The sequence below is a fragment of the Manacus candei genome, unplaced genomic scaffold (genome assembly GCF_025592945.1).
Source record: "Manacus candei isolate 608988 ecotype Guabito, Panama unplaced genomic scaffold, ASM2559294v1 h1tg000002l, whole genome shotgun sequence".
NCBI classification, from domain to species: Eukaryota; Metazoa; Chordata; class Aves; order Passeriformes; family Pipridae; genus Manacus; species Manacus candei.
Genome location: NW_026138050.1, coordinates 3,002,958 through 3,026,341, shown reverse-complemented (window position 1 = coordinate 3,026,341; position 23,384 = coordinate 3,002,958). Strand labels below are relative to the sequence as shown.

Below are 23,384 nucleotides of genomic sequence, written 5' to 3'. Positions count from 1 at the left end.
GGCAGAGGCACTGGAAGGGGGGTTGTGTGGTGCAAGGGCTTGGGGGGGAAATGCACCTTTGCAGGCAGCTGGTGGCTGTCCATGTGCAGAGTCATCTCATTCATGCTGTGCCCGGGCAGAGGGCAGAGCCTGCGGCCCATTTCCGTACAGAGATAAAGCTGATGGTGAAGGAAATTGTGATTTTGGCATTGCCTGGGCTGGTTGAGTGTGGCAGAGCATGGTCCCTGAACAATGGCCCTGGAGCAGTGGCCCAAGCCCTCCAGCTCTCGGGGTTTTGCAGGGGAAACTCACCTCTGTAAATAGCAGCCAGAGACTTGCAGTTTCCACCCTGGTGACCTTCAAGAGGGAAGTGAGAAGCACTTGGGGGTGGTTTGTCCCTCCTCGCTGAGCAGGGATCAGGCAGTGTGGTTTCTGCTTTAGAATCCTCGGTGTGTGCTGGACTGGAGCCCCATCTCCTCAACTGTGTGCCCCAAGGTCTGGCCCTTTGTGCCCCTAACAGCATCACCCCCCTCACAGCCCCTGGGGTTGCAGTGTGGCTCTTAAACACCTCCAGACATGGTCCCCTGTGAGCTGCCCTCTCACAGCCAAAGTGGTGGCTGCTGCTCTGCCCTGCCTGGGGTTGTCCCTGTGCTCATCAGGGGATCAGGCAGCAGCTGCCAGCCCCCTGCTCTGGGTTCCTGAGTTAAACCTTTCCTTTGCTGTGTTCACAGGTTCCCCAGAGCATCAATCAGGAGCTCCTTATGCATCCTCTCAGTGCAATGCATCCCTATGCATTCATCTGCATGGCTTGGCATCCCACAACATCCCCTCTGCATCCCCCCACATTGATTTGCATCCTTCAGTGCCCATCTGCTCATGGCTACAGAGATGCCATAGTCTGTTTGGGATGATAGAACCCAGTTTGTCCCAATAATAAAACGTATTTTTCCTCTGGGCTCTTGCCCCAGTGGCAGTGCTGTGAAGAGAGGTGCAGGTAACAGGCAGACAGGGTGGATAATGTTTGGCTCTAAAAATTTTGGCGAGTTCTTTGCCTTCCCTTCGAGCAGCTTTGCCAGGATATTTCCCTCCCAGCCTCCCCCCAGCCCATCTGCCTTTTGCAGTCCCTGCACCTCGGCCAAGGCATTTGCTCACACACATGCTCCCTTTGGGACCTGAAAAAAGGGGCCATGAGGGGAGGAAGGGGAAGAGGAGCCCTTTAGGGTCGAAACTGCCAACTGCAGGGCTGGGCTGGGCGCAGAGGGCTCTGAGCACGGCTGCTGAGGACTCTTTTCTGTCACCCTAATTCCCCTCAGATGCTCTGGAGTCAGGATGTGCCCATCCCCTGGGCTCTCCCTGGCTGTCATCCCTGTCCTGCCACTGCCACCAATGTCTCATGGCAAACAGAGCCACTATGTGACCAAACTCACGGGGTTGCTGGTGCAAACAGCCACCAGCACTGCCTGGGTTTTCAGTGCACGGACAGATCCATGAGGATGTGCCGGGTGTCTGTGCAGGATCTGCACCCACACATCGTTTCAGAGCTGTGGCCATGCCATGGCCATCCCACTCGGGAAGAACCACCACAGTGTGCTTGTGGCCACGTTTCCAGCCACCCTGCCTGCCTGCCCTGCCTGCAGCACCCCGGCCGGGAGCCGCCGGCAGCGCTGGCAATGCCTGGGCGGACGGGGAGCCTCGGGGTGCAGCTCCAGCTCCCCTCTCCTGCACCCGGGCGCGATGCTGAGCCCGGCTGTGTGGGTCTGTCCCCAGGAGATGGCACCCTTGGCCAGCCCAGCCCGGCTCCTGCTGGGTGCTGGGGCTCTGGCTGCCCTCGCAGCCTGAAAATCCTCCAACTGGCCACTCCGGCCCCGCCTTTGGGGGCCAAGGGGGATCACAGCACCCCGGAACGGTTTGGGTTGGAATGGACTTTAAAATTCATCTTGTTCCAACCCCCTGCCATGGGAAGGGACACCTTCCACTAGACCAGGTTGCTCCAAGCCCCGTCCAACTTGGCCTTGGACACTTCCATGTGGCCTCATGTGGGGGTGCTGCCCCACAGCCCCAGGCTGGCTCCTGCCCAGTCCCCAGCACCTCCATTTGCACCAGCCCCCGGTGCCTGGTGGAGTTCAGATCCCCCCAAACATCCCACACTGCTCTGTCCCTCCCTTCCCACTTTATCCTGCCAACACCCCACAGGCTTGCAGCAGGGCATCATCCCAAGGGTGCTCAGCACCCACCAGTGTCTGTGCCGAGGGTCTGCCCCTCACAGCAACTGTGGTGAGACCCAGGGTGACCCAGGCTCCAGAGGTGTCCCTGTTCATCATCACGGTGATGCTGCAAGAGTCTCCTTGCCAAAACCTGGCACACATCAGGAAAGGGAAGCATTACCACAGACCGGGCTGTGCTCAGGGCTGGCTCCCCAAACCTGGTAGCCAACTGGAGAGCAAGGACAGACAGACAGGAAGAGACCTGGCTTGGCTGAGGGCTGGCATGGAAGCGAGGATAAAACCCTATAAATGCGTAGGGAAGGAGCAGGGAAAGGAGGGTTCAGTGCCAGGGCTGTGTGCTGAGGTGTAAAGCGTGGGTGGCAGAGAAGGGAGATGAGTCAAAGAGCAATCTTTGGTCAGAGCAGCTGATCAGAGTACGTGGAGCTTTAACCTGGTGGGAACAACTCCCTGTCCCCATCCCCGACACCACTGGGTCTTCTCAGGAGAGGCGTTCCTGGCAGGACCCTCTCAGGAAGGGACTTGCAGCCTGCCCAGGAGCTCCGCTGCTAATTTTTAACACTAAAAACCCTGGGGAAATTCCAGAGGGCTGGAGGGCAGCCAGTGGGAGTCTAATATTTAAAAGGGATAAAAGGGCTGACCCTGGGAATTACAGACCAGGTAAGGCTGATCGCAGTCCCTGCACAAATTATGGGCTGGGTAATTGGGGATACTGTCAGCCAAAAATTAGAAGCTAAAAATATAATTAAGGTTGTTAGCTTGGTTTCATGGATGGCAGCTCCTGTCAAGTGAGTCGGCTTTGGTTTTTGGCATGACTCTGGGCTGGCTGATAAAGCTAATTGTGCTGCTGCATTATAATGGGTTTCTCCAAAGTATTTAATTTAGGGCCATGTGACATTTTCGTTTGTAAAACTTGCATTATATGGAGTCAGCAGAGCAGACATCCGACGGCTGCACTGGCAGCTCCGGGGTGGTGGCCAAGGGGGCGAGTATTGGAGGAGGCTGAGAGGACCCGAATTTGCATGGGATGATGCTTTTAGCAGGGATGCTGAGGTGAGAGGGGATCACAGGGGGGGTCCCCTCTGCCCAGCCTGACAGGCAGGGCCCAGCCTAAAGGTGGGGACACACGTGTGGGAACAAAAGATACGGATCTTCCCTGCTAAAGCACGGTGAGGTCCAATGGCAGCAGCAGCCACAGGACCCAGTGATAACCCAGCTGGGAGGATAATTAATCAGTTGAAGGAGAAGAGCATGAACTCACAGACATTTGGCATCTCTGGACAAGAGGAAAGCTCTGCTTGGTGGGCAGGATTTACTGTAGCTTCTGGGAGAAGCTCAAGCCTCTGTGTGTGTGTGAAACCTGCTCTGGACCATCCTCATGCTCTTTTCCAGCTCCATGGGAGCTGCATCCTCCTCTGTGGGATGCATCAGCTGTACTTGAGTGCTGTGGATTTCCTCCAGTGGATAATTTGAGTCCTTTTATTTTTTCCAGTGAGAAAAATGGAATTGGATGGGGCTTTGAGCAACCTGGCCTTGTGGAAGGTGTTCCTGCCCATGGCAGGGGAGTTGGAACAAGATGATCCTTAAGGTCTTTTCCAGCCTCAACCACCCTATGATTCTGTGATTCTATGAAAATCAGGCACAGGAAAGGCAGGGCACAGAGACAGTTCCCAGGGCAATTCCTGGGAGACTTTCCCTCCATCCATGAGGGTGTTTTTCACCCTATATGGATTTCTAACCTGTGGATTTCACCCCTATAAGACACAGGATGGCTTGAGGACCATTTGAACCTCCCTTGATCAGTGGTTCCCCTCCCAGATGTTCCCCAGGCATGGCTGTGCTGGGGGCTCTGGACCCCCACACAACCAGGGGCTGCATCCAGCATCCTACAGGTTGGAGCAGGGCAGGAGGATGGGAGCCCTCAGAGGTGCCACTGGGTCCCAGCCTGAATCCAGAGGGGATCCCAGGGCTTGCTGGCTTTAAACCACAACTCCTGCCCTCTCCCCTGGGCATCCATCTGTCTGGCTCCACTGTAATGACGGCGAGGTGGCGGCAGAGAGGGATTAAATGACTCGCCCAAGGTCCCGTGGGGAGCGATGGCCACCCGGGAGGAGCACCCGGCTGTCCTGCTCCTGCCCCGGCAGCGCCTGGCCCTGCGGAAAAATGTGCTGCATCCCAGCTTTGCTGGCAAAACACGGCACAGCCACAAGTGCCACATCCCCATCCTGGTACACCCTTGTGAGCAGAGGCAATGGATGGTCCTGGCGGGATCTCCACACCATGACAGGGAGTGGGTGCTGCTCTTGTCTCACTGGTGTGTTCCCAGAGCTGGAGGGTTTTGCCGACTCCCTTCCCGGGCTGAGGCCGGCACAGCCAGAGCCGGTGACTAACACCTCCTGGTTTTCAGCTTGTTTACCTGGCGCTGGGGCTTTGGTTTGGATGGTTGACTCACCACGGCGCCTTCCCCCTCTGCCACTGCAGAACCCTGACAAATACTTTCCATTTTCCCATTATTTTAATTGCCCTCGTTGGAGAAAACTGCTCCATACTGGCTCTGGGCTGCAGAGACCTGTTACACACGGCAGCCCCAACCTGTGGCGGTGGCAACGGGGGGATGATGGGGTGGGACACTCATCTCCATGGCACATGTGGGGGCCCTCGGTGCCATGGCCGTGCCAGGATCTGGGGCATGCAGGGAATGTCCTCAGCAGTGAGTTTCCAGCAGCCACCGAATGTGGCACACGGGCGGCCGGCGGCGCGCGAACGCCGGCTCCGCGCGGCTGAATGCGGCCCGACAGGTTTGCGGAGAAGCCCGTCCCGTTCAGCTGGATTTTTGGAGAGGCTGGAGCCAGCCCCAGCACCAGCCGCTTCCCGCGAGGTGCTGCCGGCTCTGGCAGGGCCGTGTGTGGCGCCAGGTCGTGGCCCCGAGCCACGGAGCAGCTCGGCCGCGTCTCAGGGCAGGCACAGCCTGAGGATGAGAGACGCTGTCCCTGCTCCCTGCTCCGTGCCCTGTGCCAATACCGTGCCCTTTTTTGAGGAGACAGTGCCCTGTGGCACTATGGAAAGAGCAGCCCCTTTGCTCCTGGAGGGACCCTCTAGTCTGTGGGGTCTGTGCCCCGAGGAGGTGGGGACCATGAGGACAGCACACAGAGGTGTCCACGGAGCTGCAGAGGGGCTTTTTGATGGAAAAAAAACGCTGGGCATCTGTAGGAGCTGCGGGATGCAGGGCACGCCAAGTGGATGTGGCAGGGAATAATCCAACGCTGGGGATGAAAGGAGGGAGGGAGGAAAGCGGGATCAAGGAAGGACAAAAGCTGGTTGGGAAAATCACCTGCCCTTCTCCAAAGAGCAGGACTTCTGCAGTCATGTGCCAGGTGAACCCTGGACCCATGGCAAGGGTGGCAGGGTCTGTAAATCCCAGAGGGGAAAATCCTCCCTCCCCGGGGAAGGGTTGGGATGCTTTTATAATATTAGGATCAAGGAAAAAGAGGGAAAATCCACCCAAATTGGTGATGTGTGTGGGGCTGGTGGCCACATTCAGCCTGGGAGCATCATGTGGGCTCGGGGCTGGGTGAGGTTGCACTGGAATCACTGGTGTGGGAGCAGGGTCAGACCCACAGATCCGCTGTCCCATCCCCATCCGTGGCACACGGTGCACACTGCAAGTGGCCATGGCAGGGAGAGAGAAGATTAAAGCTGCCTTTGATGGAGCAAAAATTAATAAACAAGCAGGCAATTGTGCTGGGCTTTATTTAATGGGAATGACAGCACGGAGCCGGCGTGGCGAGGCCGCCGAGGCCAGGTCCCACATCAAACGGCGGGGCAGCGCCAGGCACAAGGGGACCACGCCACCGTCTCTTCTCCAACGGGTTTTTCCTGGTCCCAAAAATCCAGGAAGGTCCATGAGGCTCTTCCTTATAGCAGGGCCCTTTCCCATGCCAGCAGGGAATATTGGGGTGAGCAGGAGAGACTGTGTGCCACAGCGGCATCTGGGTGTGGTGGGACACGCCGGTCTTGGGGGCATTTTGGAGGTGCCACTTGGCACCTTTGCCCTGTTCCCCTGCTCCAGGGTCAGCATTCTCACCTCTCTTCTGCCCCAGTGATGTTCCACAGGCACGAAGGTCCCTGCCCCGGTCCTTTTGTGCAGAGTGGGGGCTCTCCAGGTGCAGAGCTGGGAGGCCAAACCTGTGGCCTCACACCGGGTCCTTATCACCCGGTCTGGTGTATTTACCTGCCGGTTTCCACCGGATAAAAAGTCACTGGACAAACAGGAGTTCCCAGCTGGCCCCGGGGTGGTGGCACAGCGGGAATGTGGCTGAGGTGGGACGTGCAACCCCGTCCCTGCTTTGTCCCCAGCTGGTCCCCAGTGCTGCAGGTCACAGAGATGCCGTAGGGGTTTGAGGCTGTATTACCCCCACCAAGTTTGAGTGTTCAAGGGCTGATGATCCCCAGTGTGCCCACCTGTGCCAGGGCTGGGCTGTGCCCAGGGCTGGGGCTGGAGCTGGGGTCAATGGTTTGTCACCTCAGGGCAGTGCCACAGTGTGTCCCACTGCTGGGGGGCCTGGGCTGTGTGTGGGGGTGTGGGGGGGTCACGGTGCTGTAGGAGGGGGGTCTGTGCATGGCAGGGCAGAGTGCAGGGGGCAAAAGGCAACTCCTCCTACAGGGGCTGAGCTGAGCCAAACAAAGCTTGGCCGAGCTGAGCTGAGCCAAGCCAACCTCATCTGGGACAAGCTGCACTGAGTGAAGCCCAGCTGCACTGAGCTGGACTGGGCCAATCCGTGCTGAGCTGTACCAAGCCAAGCCGTGTCATACTAGACTGAGCTGAGCTGAGCCAGGCTGAAGGGAGCTGAGTTGGGCTGGGCAGAGCTAAGTCAAGCCGAGCTCAGCTGTGCCGGGCTGAGCCACATCAGGCTGAACTGACTTGGGCCGAAGATAGCCGAGTAGGGCCAAGTCGAGCCGATCTGTGGCAGGCTGAGCCAAACCGAGCCTAAAGGGGTCCAGCCCAGCCGAGCCGGGCCCAGCCTAGCCGAGCCCAGCAGGGCCGACCCCGCCCCCAGCTGTCATCGCCCCGCCCCCAGCTGTCATCGCCCCGCCCCTCTCACGGCCACGCCCTTCCCTCGCCTCGTTCCCCATTGGCCGAGGTGGCCTTTTGTTAGCAGCGGCCGTGCTCTCCCATTGGTGGGTGGGACTGTCCCTCAGCTCGGCGGCTCCGCCCCCTTTTCCGCCTGGCTCCGCGGCGCTGGAAACTTTGCGGGCGGCGCAGTCGGGAGCGGCTCCCGCAGCGCCCGCACCCCGTCCCGCCCCGCACGGACCCCCGTCCCCGCACCGCACCGACCCCCCCGCGCCGCCCCTCCCCGTCCCACCCGGCCCCTCAGGGCGCGGGCAGCGCCGCCCCTCCCCGCGCCCGCCGCGCCGCCCGGGCCATGCGCGCCCGCTGAGCCGCAGCGGAGGCGGCCGCCCTTGCGCTTCGCTCCCGGTTTTTAATTTTTTTGCCTGCTGCGTTCGCTGGGGGGTTTTGTGCCGGTCTCGGCGCTGGCTTGACGCCCCCCGCGGGCGCGGGGCGGCGGCGATGGGCGCGGCGGGCGGGCGCTCCGCCGGGCGCTGAGCGGGCGCGCAGCGGGCGCGGGCCGCGCCATGGCCGCCAAGGACAATCCCTGCAGGAAGTTCCAGGCCAACATCTTCAACAAGAGCAAGTGCCAGAACTGCTTCAAGCCCCGCGAGTCCCACCTGCTCAACGACGAGGACCTCAACCAGGTGGGATCTTGCCCCCCAAACCGCGCCGTTTTCTCCCCGAAATACGCCCCTGGACACCTCCCTCAGGGCGTCCTGGGTCTCCGTGGGGTCTCCGCTGGCCCCGTGGGTAGCCTGAGGTCCCACAGGTTCCTTGGGGTACCCTTGTCAGCGTAGGGTCCCATGCATGACCCCATGGATAGCTTAGGATCGTATAGATAGTATAGGGTCCCATGGATGTCCTGGGATCCCACGGATAGCACAGGGTCCCATGGGTGCCTGCTGGTCCCATGGCTAGCACAGGATTCCAAGGGATTCCATGGGGTGCCTGCTGGTCACATAGATATTGTAGGGTTCTGTAGGTGCCTGCTGCTCCCATGGGTATCATGGGCTGTCAGAGGTGCTGCGGGGTCCCATGGAGTGCCCACTGACCCCAGGGACAGCACAGGGACCCACAGGTATCTATTTATCCTATGGCGTGCTCAGGAACCCCATAGGTGCTCTCTGGTGCCGCACGGTATCCAGTGAACCCATGGGGTGCCTTCTGACCCTGCAAATAGCACAGGGACCCACTGGTGTCCCGATATTCCATGGAGTGTTCAGGAACTCCATGGGTGCGCTCTGGTCCTATAAAGTGTCCAGGAGCCCCATGGGGTGCCTGCTGACCCCATGGATAGCACGGGGATCTACAGGTATCCATGGATCCTATGGGGTGTTCAGGAGCCCCATGGGTGCATACTGGTCCCATAAAGTGTCAAGGAGTCTTATGGGCTGCCTGCTGACCCCATGGGTGGTGTGTGGTCCCATGGGGTGCCCGTTGACCCCACAGATAGCACAGGGGTCCAGGTGTTTGTGAAGCCCGTGGGATGTCCAGGAACCTGTGGGTTCTCTCTGGTCCCATAGGGTGTCCCGCAATCCCATGGGATGCCTGCTGACCCCACAGATTCCCAGGTGTCCAGTGGGACACCCGCAGTCTCCACTGGTCCCTTAGGCCATGGCACACCCCAGTGCCACCTCCCCTGGGGCCTCACCCCCTGAGGCCATTTGGGGCCCAGCGCCGGCACTTGGGGAGGTCCTGTCCCCTCTTAGGGTGCATGGCAGCAGGTGGGAGGCGTCCTGTGGGCTCCATCAGACAGTCCCAAAAGTCCTGGGAAAAAGTCGGCTGCAAACAAAACATTCCCTCCGTGCCGGACATGAACCCCCTGCCCTACAGCCCCCAGCTCTCCCAGGGACATGGAAAGGGTACCCCGGTGCCTTCCCGAGAAGGGCCGAGCGCTGGGGGGCTGCCAGGGCTGGGCCTTCCTCCTCTTCCCTCTCTTCCTCCTCTTCCTCCCAGGCCCGACACGGGCCCAGGACGCGCGCACCATGGCAGGGGGCACGGAGGGTGTTTTGGGGCACGGGGGCCCATCTGTGGTGTCGGGGTGTGGGGGAGCAGGGCCGCCCTCCCTCCTCCCACACCTTTCTGGGCCAGGGCTGCCATCCCCGCTCCCGATCCTATTATGGCAATGAGATCAGACATATTGCTGCGCTCGCTGGGGGGGCGGCGGAGGGGGGGGGGGGCATCGTGAAATCTGAGGGCTAATATGGAAAAAATGTAACTGGAAAAAATGCCGTGGTGTGTGCGGGAAGGGGCGGGCGGCGGGGAGCGCCGCGGCCGTGCCCAGACAAAGGAGCCGTCCCGGAGGGGGCTCGGGAAGAGCCCCCCGCTCCCGGCCGGCCCCTTCCCGCTGCCCCGCTGGGGGCTGTGCTGCCTGCTGGTGCAGCGTTATTTATTTTCCATTGGGGAGGGGGGCTCGGAGCATTGCACGCACCCCCACAGCGCCTGCCTGCCCTGCCATGGGGGGGCCTCCCGCCTCCTCGGGGACCCAGGGCCCAGGGACGTGTTTCGGGCAGCCCCTCGCTGGCTTTGTTCCCGCCGGGATGGTGGGTGGCCCTGGGGGGGAGCCGCTCCCGCGTCCGGCCCTCACGGGGTCGGGGTCAGCCCCGCGGCCGGATCCAGGCCCCGCGCGCGGGGGCTCCGGTTGGGAAAACGGCGCAATCCCCGCTCGGCTTCTCCCTTGCAGCTGGGGTGAAGTAATCCCGCTTCCCAGATAAGATGGTGGCTGTGGTGGCGTGTGATGCACGCACGCACCCTCCCGCCCCGCCGAGCAGCCCCAGAGCCCCCCCCGGCGCTTCCCCGCCACCCTGCCCATCTCCCCTCCCGGTTTGTGCCCCGTGTCGGAGGTGCTGCAGCGAGGAGCCTGGCTGGGCGTGGGGGTGTGCTCGCTCCAAAGCACACCCAGGAATAACGGTTCATTTAACAGCTCTGAATGCTTCTGCCTTTTTAATTCATTTAATTTTTTTTTTTTTCGAGCTTGGCTTGGGTCGGGGGGCGTCCACACAGCAGCGTGGGGGCTCCATGGTCAGCGCGTCCTGCTCGCCCCGTGGACAGGGACAGTGTTGGTGATTACCTAGAGTCAGGCTAGAAAAGTCTTTGGGAGTCATCTGACCTTTGTACTTGGCTTGCAGGAAAGGTGAAGGTACTTCACACTTACGCACTCGTGTCTCTTTTGGATTTTTATTAGATAAAAATACCTGTGTGGGTGTCAGGAGCTGCCCCCGCTCCTTCCCTGCTGCTCCGGACTGATGGAGCTGCTGGGGCAGAGACTCGGACTGTGTTTGCAAAGAGTCACAAATATTTAGTGGTAGTAGTGGATTTCCATCGTACTTGGGAACTGGCTTAGGAATGGGGCTGGGAGGGGGGAAATCCAGCCCCAAACATCAGGATTAATGAGCTGGAGCTCTCTAATAATAATCAGACTTAGCGCTTCCAACTTCAAAGGGCTGTGCGGACGCTAAGTCCCTAATCCCGGGAGCGCTGCGTTCACGAGTTGTTTTTGTGAGTGGCTCTGCTGCCGGATGGGGATCGGTGTGATTTGGGGCAGCTACATGTGGTCCCACCACCTGTTGGAGACATGACTGTCCCCCCCCCCCAGGGCTGCAGGTGGGAGGTGATGTTCCCTTGACACCCACCCCCCCCTCCCGGCCTAATCCATGTTTGACCTTCTGGGGTGCATGGGAAAAACTGGGTCAGTCACCACGTCTGTTCTCCCTTTGGGAAAATCTGTTGTGGGTCATGGGTGATCAGAGCCCTGTGGTCCTGTGCAGGATGGCAGGATCACCCTGTGATCAGTGGCAGGATCTGGCCGCTGGTCCCTGGCAGACACCATGCTGGTAGTGGCTCTGTCCTGGCTGTGCCACCCACCCGTTGCCAGCTCACCTGATGCTGCTCCTTTCCCAGCAAGGGAGAAATTCCCTTTTCGTGGGAATTCCCTCTTTCCTGGCAAGACCTGCCTGTGCCAGTATCACATGGTCCCTTGTAACCACCTGCAAACCTTGTGTGGAGGTCAGCTTTCCAGAGCCTGCCCTGGGAAGATGAGTGGTTCCTAGGGACCATCTCCAGGAGAAAACCAGCCTGGCCAGTGGGACCCTCTTCCCAAGCAGCCACCCAGGGTTCTGCAGGGCTGTGGGGGTGTCACTGGGGGATCCCTGGTCTCCATGCCAACTGCCCTGGGCCGATCCATGCCTGCACATGCATGCCTTTGGTTTGTAACATGAAGCCCCCACAACATGGGACAGGCTGGGAATTAACCTCAAAGTTCTACCTGGCCTGAATTGGAAGAAGAGCAGAGTGTGAAACAGTTACTTTTAATTTTCTCCATGCGTGTGCTCTCCCGGGGCATGGGGACTGGCACAGATAGTGGAATTTGAGGACGTCTTTCCAGCTACCAGTATTTTTTTTGGTGTTGTTTTTTTGTTCCCTTTTTTTTTTCTTTTTATTTGAGATTGTGGCATGGATGCCCAGAGGACCACCCAGTTAGAAAATGGAGCTTGTAGATTTTTTCCCATTGCCTCCTCCTGTGACACCCCTGCCCAGTGGCGGTGGGTGGTTATTTCCATCACTTCTCCATTGGACATTATCACTTTCCTACTGTTTTGGATGCCGAGCAGCTGGTGGCCAGCAGCCCTGAGGCTGGAGCGTGTCAGCGTTGGGTCGCAGGCTTGGCTTTGATCTGGGACATTGCATCGATGGAGCCGGGATGCCCTGGGCCCGGGGTCTTATCCTGGCTTCATACCTTGTCCAAAGGGTGACAGGGTGAGGGATCATGTCCTGGCCACGCTTTTCCCTCCACCCCTGTTCCCTGGGGGAGAAAAAGCCCTCGCTTTCCTGGAAAGCAGCCCCCGCGCTTGCATTCCCTGCTCCCTGCTGTTTGTATCATGCTGCAAAAATCTGCCTCTACTTGACTAATTATTAGGACTGAACAGGGGGAGATTCTCTGCAAATGTCAAACTCGCCTGCGATGGTGTCTGTGGAGGGCAGGGACATGGGGGACACAGCCTGGGGGGCTGGGGTGGGCAGGTTCGTGGTGGCTGTCACCCCCGGGCAGCATCCCACCCTTGGAGAGTGATGGGAGAGCAGCAGGAGCTTGGGATGGGTGTCACGTTGGGTGCTGGGGTCAGTTTGGGGTGCACTTAACCCTCCGCATGTCCCAAGGGAAGGGACGTGGCGGCGCCTTTGGGTGCTGGAGGACCGTCCCCTTTGCACACAGCCTTGCTGCTGGGTTTTTGCATGGCGCCGCACCTTATCTGCGCTGGCACCCGGCGAAGTGATAAATCCCCTCTCCAGCACTCTGGAGAGATGTTGCGGCTTCTCCCAGGCGCTGAGGAAGGCCAGTGGTGGGAAGTGGTTAGATACGCCTGCTTGCTGCCGGGCACGCCGGCTTCGGGGCTGCTCCAGGAGGAGCTGGAATTGCAAAGTCTGTTCTGTCCCACTTCATTTTGCTGCTGCTTTACAAGTTGCCAGTGCACGCTCCATCCAGCCTCATCCAGCTCCTGCTCCGACTGCCCAAGCTGATGGCAGCACTCAGACCCGAGCACAGCCCTGGGACCAGAGCTGGGGTGTTTGCAGAAGGAGGCCGGCTGTTTGCATGAAGGGTGAATTGAACCTTTCCCCTTCCTGTTCCTCCAGTCGGTCAGTCAGTCCTGCTGCCCACGCAGCAAACTGCCCAGGCAGCTCCATCCCTTGGGGGTTTGCCAGTGGCTGGGTTGGTGCTCCTGGTGTGCCAGGAGGGCTGTGCCATGCACAGTGCCTGCCAGCTGCCCCATGGCAGCAGCACCTGGTGTTCCTCGTGCCCAAGGTCTAGTCTGTCCAGTCCTACCTGTGGAGCTGTGTTGGTGGTAAAAGCCTGACCTGGGATTTGCAGCTCTGGCAGCAGTCAGCTCATGCCTGTGCTGGTGCAAAAATGTTTTGGCAGGAGGTGGATGGAGAGGGGACTGTCCCCACACATCCAGGGTGGTCCCCCAGAGATGCCCAGGTCTTGTCCTGGAAGAAGCACTGTTTGGTCTGAATCCAGGGGTAGCAAGTGGCCACTTGGATGTGGAGCTGAGAATTGAGAGGGCTTTTACTCTGGGAATAGTTGTGGATGCTCGCTGGTGGCACCACAGCCTCTGCTCTGGGGCTTGGCCCTGCTCCCCTGCATGTCGCCAGGTGACAGACAGCAGAGGGGAAATGCTTTATGGGCAGGGAAACAGGGATGTAAGCGGCTTAACCACCAGGGCTGGGCTACATCCCGGCCCTCGGGATTGCTGCTGGAGCGCAGGTCTGCACAGCGGTGTTTGCGGAGCCTCCCGCTGGCCGGGGTCACAGGTCTCCAGTGGTCCTTATGGCATCCCGCTGGGAGCACGCAGGATGTTAAGCGATGCCTACCTCTCAGTTCCTAGAAGCTGTGCTGTGGGCAGGAAAGCCTGCTTGGGCATCGCATCCCATTCCCTCCCTGAACAGCATGTCACCTTCCCCATTCCTGCCGGGTGATGGCTGCTCCGACTCACCCATCAGTGATGTTCTCTTGGCTCCAAGGTGTGCAGAACTGAGAGCAGAGCAAAGCTGAAAACGCCCAGATTTCCTATTTTGAGGTTGCAACCAGCGTTTGTGGTGACTTTTCCCTTGAGCTGTGCCAGAAACAAGTCCCTGGCTCTGGGGAGCCCTGAGTGGGTCAGGAGCCAACACAGAGGACAATGACCTTACTGTCCCTGCTCTGGGACTGTGCTCTCTGTGGGTCTGGCTGAGAGCTGTGACCCTGTTGTGCTGCCCTGGGTGTGGGGAGCAATAGGTACTGCTGTCAGAGAGGCTCCTTTGGTGAATATTGGGGCTGAGCCTATAAGGGTGGTGGGCTGGGTTCTATCATGGATTCACACCTGGTCCAGGTTGGGGACGTAGTTTTCTCCTGGGGCTGCTGGAAGCCCTGGCACTGCTTCACTGGTGTACAGGGCTCTCTGCTCTCAGTGCTGCAGGCAGAGCCTGAAGCTCCACTGCAACAATCCATTTTTCTTCCCCTTCCCGCTCAGTTGCCAAGCCTGAACAAAACAAGCCCTGCCTCCACCCGAGACAGGCTGATTACGTCTGCCGGCAGCCTAAACAGATTATCCCTCCCGCCACGCGCTCGGAGCCAGGAGTCTCTCCCGGCGATGGATTCGGACTTCCCTTGGAGCAGATTGGGGTGGGTGGGGACTGGCTGTGTGGGCATCCCAGCCCACCCAGGTGTCCAGCACCCCAGTGGGGATGTGGGTGCTCTGCCCTGGGGGTGTCAGGACCCTAAGAGGGTAAGTGGATGCTGGTACAGCTCTGCTGTTCCACCTTGTGCTGTGAGCTCCTGCAGAGACCCAGCATGGTGCGGCTCTGCAGGGTGCTGCTGAGCATCCTGCTTGGCTGTCTGGTCTGCACAGGGAATGAAGAGGTGATGGTACCACCAAAAACACAGCAGATGTGAAAGCTTGTGCAACAGGCAGCTGGTTGGTGTCACAGCCCACTTCTAGCCCCGTGATCTGGTCCTCCATGAGCTGCCACGCTCCTGTGAGCCATCCTGCCCTCTGGAAGCAGGTGCCCTGGAACTCTGGCGATGTGCAGGGGTTCCTGTGTCACCCTGAGCTTTGGGAAGTGCTGAGTGGCTCTGCACGTCCTTCGAACCCAGTTCCCCGGCTGCTGGGAGTCACATTCCCAGTGCTGGTGGAGCTGGTTGGGGTGGTTTGTCCATGCCTGGGCAGCATCAGCACAGCAGCCTGACAGCTTTGTGTAAACCCAGCTGGGGCCGCTTCCTTCTCTGCTTCCTCCCACCCGCCGTGCTGCCGGCGCTGGGCTGGAGGCAGCATCCTCCCCCTGGATACACCTTAGGCCTGTGGGCCGAGGGGATGAATGCAATGGCTGGGACAGCGACCTGAGAGGCAGGTGAGGGGCTGTGGCTGCTCCACAGCCCAGCTCCAGTGGCGGATCAAAGGTGGGACGGAGGACCTGTACACTCCCAGAGGTGTGACAGGAAGTGGAGAGGTGACGTGGGGTTGTTTCTGCCTGAGTCAGCTTCCACCAGTCCCACGGGATCAGATGGAACTGGGCATCACCCCACTCCACCCCAGCAGCCACCCTCCACTCTGCTTTCCATGGCATTTTGTGGCTCACCCTATGGCCAGGTACCTTCTGGATAAAAGCAAAGCCATCCATCCACTGCCCGAGTACCTCGTGTGGCTGCTACCTGTGGAGAAACTACCTGGAGCTGCCCCTCAGATATCCCTGGAGCTTCCCTGGGAACCCCAGGGTTGCTCTAACGCCATCCCTTAACTTGAGGTTGGACAGATCTGCTTGGAAGAGGGAATTTTTTTGCTCTGAGCTCTTGCTCAGTGCTGGGTGTTGCATTTTCCTCCTCTTGCTGAGATTTCCAGAGGAAGCCAAGCCGGTGTGAAGCAACGTGTGACTCCAGCTCCATCCTGGTGCTGCAGCACCCACCGGACCTGCCTCCCACATCGGGTTTATTTTAAACCTCGCTGCAGCAGGGCCATTCCAATGCAGGTGTGATGAGTTTACTTCAGACACTTCATGTTCTAATTCATATCCCTTTTATTTAGGCTTGTACCTCTCTGGGCATTTGCTTGGTTTTAGCAGGAGCTTGTTTTGGTTTGGCTTTAAAAAGCGCTGCTGTGTGTTCATCTGTTGATGGGTGGAACCAGGCTGCCCACGCTGCCTGGCTCTAATTCATACCTTTCAGCTATTTTGGTTTCAATATCTGAAATTGGATGCTTCTGCCAAATTAAGTGTAGCCCACTGGTGGTTTTTTATGACGCTGGTGCAGAAATGACCATGCTCTATGTTAAGGGTGTGTATTTCAGGTGCTCAGTGCTTTATATTTAGGCAGTTGAGCCAAAATTGGAGTGGTTGAGGGCAAAATAATGTCTGCTGGGGGGTGTGAGCCAGGCTGAGGTAGGGCAGGGCTTTCTACCTGTGAGTCTGCTCGATGCTGGTGATGTCCTCTGTTTTGGTTTCATGGTTACCTCATCCCTGATGTGGCACTGGGACCTGCCTGCTGCCTGTCACACGGGGGGCTGTGTGGGGCTGGGTGCTGTGGGGTGCTCAGGGTGGTGTGGGATGGCCCTGTGGGAGGGCTACAGTGTTGTGGCTTTTGCTGGGGAGAGATTTTGCTCATGGGGCTTCTCTGGGTTGAACACTCAGCTGTGCCCAGGGGCAGTGCTGGGGCATGGAGGAGAGTATTGGGGGATGGAGGAGGGCTGAGCCCTGCAAGCAGCTTGGCTGCCTGTAGCATCATCAGTGTGCCACCTTGGCATGGTGGTACCAAGTGTTGGGGATGCTGAATCCTGCCATCGCTGTCATCCTCTTGTTCCTGGGTAGTGGAGGCCACTTGAAAGATCTTCTCAAGCCCCAGAGCCGGTTGCTCAGGGCTCTCATGGGAATTTGGAGACCCCATTTCCTGTCACAGTGACCCAGTGAAGGGTCTCCAGTGGGCCACCTTCAGTCAGTTATTTGCAATTTTGCTTTTTGCCTGTAAAATGGGAGAGAAATTTGGGAAATTCGGCTCTTCCGAACTGACCGTGGCCACATACCAGTGTGGTGGGGATCAGTGGGATTCCCCACTCCCAAGTCCTGCTGTCCCGCGGGATGGGCAGGGACGCGTCACGGGCGGCTCTGGGTGGGGGTGTGGGGCGCGGTGTGCCGGGGGAGTGGCAAACGGGGCTCACCTGCCCTCACCCGCCGGGCGCTGGCAGCGTGGGCGGCACAGAGCCGGGTGTGGAGCCAGTGCCGGGCGGCTGGAGGTGCCATGGGGGCCATGGGCGAGCAGGGCACCAGCATCCAGGTGAGCTGGACAGGGCTCACGGGGGTCTCGGGGCTCCTCACCAAACCAGGGGGGCTGCGGTGCCCGCGGGTGCCTTTCTGTGCCCCCAGCGGGGGCGAGGCTGCCGCTGGTCGTGGGAACAGGCGGGTGTAGGGGTGCCCTGGGATGCAGGAAAGGAACTCCCCAAAGTTTGGATCCCGCTCCCAGCGCTCCGTTTTCATTGATTTTGATCCCATTTAAAGGGGGAAGGAAGGAAGGTCTTCTCAAATCGTGTTTTCCCAGCTGCTGGCAGAGCAACACACCGAGCTGGTATGTCACGTTGTGGAGGGGGATAAGAGATTTTGTTATTTCTTTTCACTTTATAAACAGTAAAAGGGCTCCTCCGGCGTGTTTCCAGTTTGCTTACTCAGTGCTTCATGCATTTGACAGTTTCTGGTGCATAGGCAGTTTCTTCTATTGTTTGCAGGGATTTTTCCAGAGGGGAAACTTTTTTTTAACATTACAAAACCACAGAAACTGGCAGGAGGAATCTAAGGGAGGTAACGAATTGGAAACAGTTTTAAACTTTAAGGAACAAGAAAGAAAAGAATGAAAGCAACAAGATGAACTGAATCATTTAGAGAGGAGCTGGGAACGTGTGTCCTTGTGGCTGTTTGGCTGGGCTGGGCTGGACGTGCGTGGATGTTTCGTGGTGGAAAGCAGAGTTCCCAGACCCAGGGGCTCCTGGAACTGGATCTGCCCTGGGTTTCCTCCCTCCTGGCCTGTCCTGGTATCTCTGTGAAGCCGCCTCACTGGTGTGGCAATGCCTTGCCACTCTTGCACCAGGATTTGGCCCCAGCCCTTGCCAAGTGTTGGCTCATAGTTTGCATCTTGACAGGCAGCAGGAGTGGTGCCTGTAGGACTTTGTGTGGGAGGACATTCCCAGTGCCTATCCCCATCCCACTGCTTGCCATGGTGTGGGCCTGCTTCGCCCTGGCCACTTCTGCATCTAAACCACTGCTGAAAGGAGCCTGGGTATTCTTTTTTCCACTGATAAACAGCAGTGCTGCAAGTTTCTTTCCGGGTATTCTTTCCCTTTCTCTTCCCGGCCGGCTGAATGAGCTGTTTTCCCTCCTCCCGGCTCTGACCTTCCTGTGTGCTCAGCCGTGGGCTGCTGGCAGGGAGGAGCGGGCTGGCAGGGGCTGCCCTTGTGCAGGGAAGCAGGAGTTGGATGTGCACGGCACGGGAAGCGGCTGGGAGCTGGCGAACTGCCAGCGCTGGGTAGTTTTTCCTCTCTTAATTAACAAACGGAAAACACCGAGCTCTCCTTTGGAGTGTGTTATTGCTTTGGAGTAGAGGCACGCTGCCGATGGCGAGGGGAAGGACGGTGAGGACGGGCTCTGCAGCCTGGCAGTACCCGGGAGTTGGTGCTCTGGGCACGATGCCACGCAGGAGCAGCTGTGTTTGGAGTCTGTGCCTGGGGTTTTGCCTCCTCCCAAGTTCTCGTCTCAGTCCCCTTGGCACATGGCATGTGTCACATCACGCGTTGCCATCAGGCACCGTGTTCCCCGCACTGGGAAAGCTGAGACTGCGTGTGTGCAGGAGGCTGAGCTCACACAGCTGCCTTCGTGCTGAGTGCTGGTGCGGTTTCCCGTGGTCCATGACCATCGATTCCCTGTGGTGCTGATCCATGTTGAGCTGGTTTCCGCTGTGCCTGAGTGTTTCTCTGCTGTTTCTTTGCAGGCCAAACCCATTTATGGTGGCTGGCTGCTGCTGGCCCCAGAAGGAACGGACTTTGACAACCCTGTCCATCGCTCCCGGGTGAGTGAAGCTGAGACATCCTCTCCCCATCACGTGGGTGGGGGTGGCAGGGGGAATAGCAAGGGCCTGTCCCTGCCCACAGGGGTGGCTGTGACCCCAGGAGTGCTGCAGGCGCCTCCATGCACCCATCCCCTTGTGCAAACCAGGAAGCTGGAAGATGTTTCCTGCAGCAAGGCTTGAATGCCTCCTCTGGGATGCAAGGTTTCCTGTGCTGGGCAGCAGCCTGGGGCGCTGCAGGTGCTGGTCAGGCTCAGTCTGTGCAGTTTTATTGCTTGTTGCTGTTGCTTTTTGGTGCTGCACTGGTTGGCCTGACACGTGTCGTGCTGTCACGAAGGCTCTCAGGCCAGTGGGCTGTGCAGCTCTGAGCCATGCTGGGACCATCAGAAAGCTCCCAGTTTTCCTTTGGGGCTTGGAAACAACTGCTTTGTTTTCTGCAACTCATCATGGGCATGCCCAGAGCTCTGGAGGGAGGCTGCATCCCATCTCCTAATGTGGATATGCTTGTGGCAGGCAAGGAAGGGGCTGAGAGGTGGTTGCCATTTGCTATAACCCTGCAGAGCTCTGAAACCAAGTATTGGCAGCAGGGACCTGCAGACATAGCAGGACACACTCAGCTCCTTCCCAAAGGGGTTTGCTCATGGCTGGCACAAACACCAGCATCATGTGGGGTCGAAGCATCGCCCACTTTCCTGCCCTGGGGGGTGTGAGGCCCAGAAGGATGTGGCCAAGCCAGCGTCCTTTCTCCGCTGGCTTGTGACCAGCACTTTCAACCTGTCCCCCAGCTTGTCTTTCACGGAACTTACTGCTGGGGCTGCCAGGATAGGGCTGTCTTGTGCGTGGGAGGGATGGCAATGGTCCCTGAACCCTCTGTCATGCAGCCAAAATGCTCTCAGAGCTGTTGGTAATAAAAAAAATCGCTCCCGAGTGAGCAAGAATTGGGTTCTGAGTTCAACCTGGGGTATATGGGTCATTATTTGGAGTCACAGCTAGTACCAGGCTTGCTGGCCCACCATTAAGGGGACATGAGACCCTAGTTCCCTCCAGGCTCTAGGCTGCCTGCTCATCTGGGGCTTGTGGAAGTGCACAGGGCCCTTGGTAGTTTTGCTTGTCCCAGAGCACTCTGGACTTTGCCCAAAGGGCTGAGAAAAGCAAGATAAGAATTGCTGCACTGGGGCTATGAATCCAGGACCTTTTTTATTTCAGCTTGCTGAACCAGTTTTTGCTCTTGGCTGAAAACAACCTGGCACACATGAAAAAAGCAGTTTTCCAGCCAGATCAGCTCTCCAATCTGGTTTGCTGTGCAGCTGCAGAAACAGCAGTGCCAGTGTGGTGCCAGGACCGCCTGGGCAGTGCCACCCTGGAGGTACTGCCACCATCCAAATCGAGCTCATACCCTGCTGGGGGACATCTGACATGACACCCTGTCACCCTCCAGCACTGGCTGCTGGAATAGATGATGCGGGATGAAGCTGAGGGCTGGGAGCAGTTACTTTGGGAATCCTTCTGCTGTCCCTGGTATTCCTGGCATGAAGCTGAGTCAGGAGAGGTTCAGGTTAGATATGAGGGAAAGGTTTTTCGCCTAGTGGGTGGTTGAGCACTAGAACAGGCTACTCAGGGCAGTGGTCACAGCCCCAAGCCTGCTCAAGTCCAAGAAGTGTTTTGACAATGTTTCAGGCACGTGGTGGGATTGTTGGGATGTCCTGTGGAGGGGCAGGAGTTCGACTCGATGATTTTGATGGGTCCCTTCCAACTCTATATATTCTGTGGTTCCTTCAGGTCTTGGGTGTCTTGGAGAGCAGTGACAGGGCTTGTGGATGTCTCTGCTGGGAGTGGAAGAGTCTTTTGTCTTTAGTTATTTTTGTCCTCTTTATAGTTAAACCAGGGCAGTTTGGGGTCTGTCTGAATGCAGAGAGGAGCGGGGTGGGGAAGAAACCCCAAAACAGCCTCCTTTGGGTGCCCACAAAGCCGGACAGTAAATTAACAATGGGCAATGTGGGCCTGGTGCACACAGACCCCCAGCTCCTGTGCAGCTCCAGGGACTGGTTGGCACTGCTGTGACCCAGCTCTCTGTCTTCTCTTGCAGAAATGGCAGCGCCGGTTCTTCATCCTCTACGAGCACGGGCTGCTGCGCTACGCCCTCGACGAGATGGTAAGTGCTGCCGGGCAGAGACACAGCCGTGTCCAGGATGTGGGGATCAGCCAGGGTTGTCTTCTGCCCTTGGAATGCTCTGCCAAGCTGGAGGAGAGTTGTGCTTGCTGGGTTTGGCTCAATGCCAGGCTAGGTTTGCGTGGGAGCTTGGTGGATGGTCTGCAGAGGGTGGTGGGTCCCGCCTGGTGTGGGATTGCTGGCAGGAAGCACTGGGGGAAACCCCAATGTCATCCCCCCCGCCTCCTTCCTGCCCTGTTCCTTGGAACCAGCTGGGTTTTGGTGGTGGTGAATCACCTTGGCAGTGTCCGGGAAGAAGGCCCTGCCTAGCGATGCCCGTGGAAAGTAGGTCAGCTGGAATGCTTTCCCACTGCTTGCCCGCCCCGGAGCTGCAGCATGCCACCAGCACTGCTCCTGTTGGAGAAACAGAGGGAGGATCAAAGGAAGGGAAACCCCTCCACAGCAAGCTGCAGAGTGGGGCTGAAGAACCCAGCGTGTCAACCCTGCCCTGACCACCCTGGGCTGCTGATTTATCCTCCTGGCTACAGCAAGCCTGTGGGAGGGTGCCTGAGGTTGTGTATTCTGGCATGGTGGGTACCCATGTGCTGGGATCCACCTGGGCAGGAGGTTCACAAAGCCACTGGGCACAGTGCATCTGTGGAACAGGGACATACAGAAACCCGTGTCTGTGGCGGGGAGGCTCCCTACAAGGTCAGTGTGCCTTGGTCCTCCTCCAATGCCTCCTGCGAGGGCACCGTGGGATGGGGAGGCACGGCAAGTGCGGCTCGAATTTCATGCCGTGTGTTTGTTTGTATTTTCACTTGGGGTTGGTCCAAGTGCCCTAAATAATTTAAATGTCTTCCGTAGGAGCGGGGGAGGCTTTAATACATTTTCAGTGTCAGCAACCTGGCTCTGCACTGGGCTGGTGTTTTCAGTCCTAACCCTGATAGGACAGTGGTTTGTGTCTGGCTGGAGCAGGGAGATGCCCCAATGTGAGGCAGAGGTACAAGGATACTGGGAAACACAATCTGGGATTTTTTTTGCCTCTTTGCATCCTGAGGAGCTTGACCTGCCCCAGATTCTGCTGCATCTGGGCAGAAGCACCTGGGCAGTGCCCCAGCCCTGTGCACCCTAGGGGACTTGCCAGAGAGCACGCAGAGGACAGCAGGAGCATCCTGTGGTTCTCCAGGCGTCTCTTGGGCTTTTTCCCCTTGAGAAGGGAGAAGGTGGAAAAATACAAACAAAAAGGGAACGTGCACATGTGCAGCGTGGGACGGTGTCCTGGACAGTGTGACATCCCACCGTGCTGGCACCTGGACTTGCTGCCCCCATGGCCCTTTGTGGTGCCATTGGAGGTGGTCAGGAGAGTCTGGCCTTGCCATAGCTGAAGGAGACAGTCACGGATCCTTCCTCCTCATTGGAGTCTGACACATGGTGTAAAAATACTCTCCTGACCTTTCTGTGGAGCACGTCCCTGCGTGGGATCTGTGCTGCTGCCTGCACCAGCTCTGCTGTCACTACCCCACAGCATCAGGCAGTGATGGCTGAGTGTTAGGGGTCACTGGAGGGGACTGGTGGCACTCAGGTCAGGCTGTGGGGGATGTGAGGAGCCAGTCCTGTGCCCCAACACCTCAGGCATTGCTGCAGAGCACTGATTCCTCCCCTGAGGTGTTCTGCTCCTTGCCTGTGGCTCTCCACTCCTCCAACTGTGCCGGCTCCTTGCCCACCACCTCCGCAGGGTGGGAAGGAGTAACAGGGCTGGGGCCTCACCCAGGGGGATGCTGTTTTTTCCGTGAGGGATCCACTTTGCAACCCATGCAAATGGGATGATCTACCCCCAGTGTGCCCCAGTTCCCCTCAGGTGCTGAGTGGGGGTCCCGTGGGGGCCTCGGTGCGGAGCAGCCTCCGCAGTGTGCAGTAGCTGGGCAGCAGCTGGCCAGAGACCTCCCAGGCAGTTCCAGGCTGGGATTGAATGGCTCTGCCTTGAACCTTTTAGACATTAATTTTGTGGGTTTGGCAATTTCTGCTGTTATTAAAAATGGGATTGGAGGGAGGGGTGAGCTTGGGAGGGCAGTCCAGGGCTGGTGATGGTGGTGGAGACGCTCCTATGCCTGCCCAGGGAGACTCTACTCCCCGCTCCCAGCAGGTTGGAGAGCAGTGGGGTGAGGAGGAGCAGCTCAAAGGCACAAGCTGGGGAGACCTCAGGGGTCCCAAAAGATGTTGGTGCTGCAGAACAGAGCAGCCTTGGGCACAGGGGCCTTTTGCCATGGGGTGGGTCAAGTTTGGTGTTGGTTTGGAGCATTTTGGGCATAGAAGGTGGGACAAGCAGACACCAGCCACCCCATCCAAGCAGGC

General features: G+C 58.4%; 1 protein-coding gene across 9 annotated transcripts in view; it reads left to right on the top strand.

Moving 5' to 3' along the window:
* The first annotated feature begins 7,421 nt into the window (after window positions 1-7,421).
* MPRIP (myosin phosphatase Rho interacting protein) overlaps window positions 7,422-23,384 on the top strand; it is a 75,561-nt gene continuing 59,598 nt past the window's right edge. For 3 of the 9 annotated variants that reach the window (XM_051777548.1, XM_051777530.1, XM_051777521.1), the window contains exons 1-3: window positions 7,423-7,955; window positions 18,806-18,883; window positions 20,967-21,032. In XM_051777548.1, the coding sequence (XP_051633508.1) occupies window positions 7,836-7,955; window positions 18,806-18,883; window positions 20,967-21,032 (264 nt within the window). In that variant the 5' untranslated portion in view covers window positions 7,423-7,835. Of the gene's footprint in view, window positions 7,956-18,805; window positions 18,884-20,966; window positions 21,033-23,384 lie in introns of all 9 variants that reach the window. The other 6 variants (XM_051777538.1, XM_051777514.1, XM_051777559.1 and 3 more) reach the window with 5 other exon arrangements.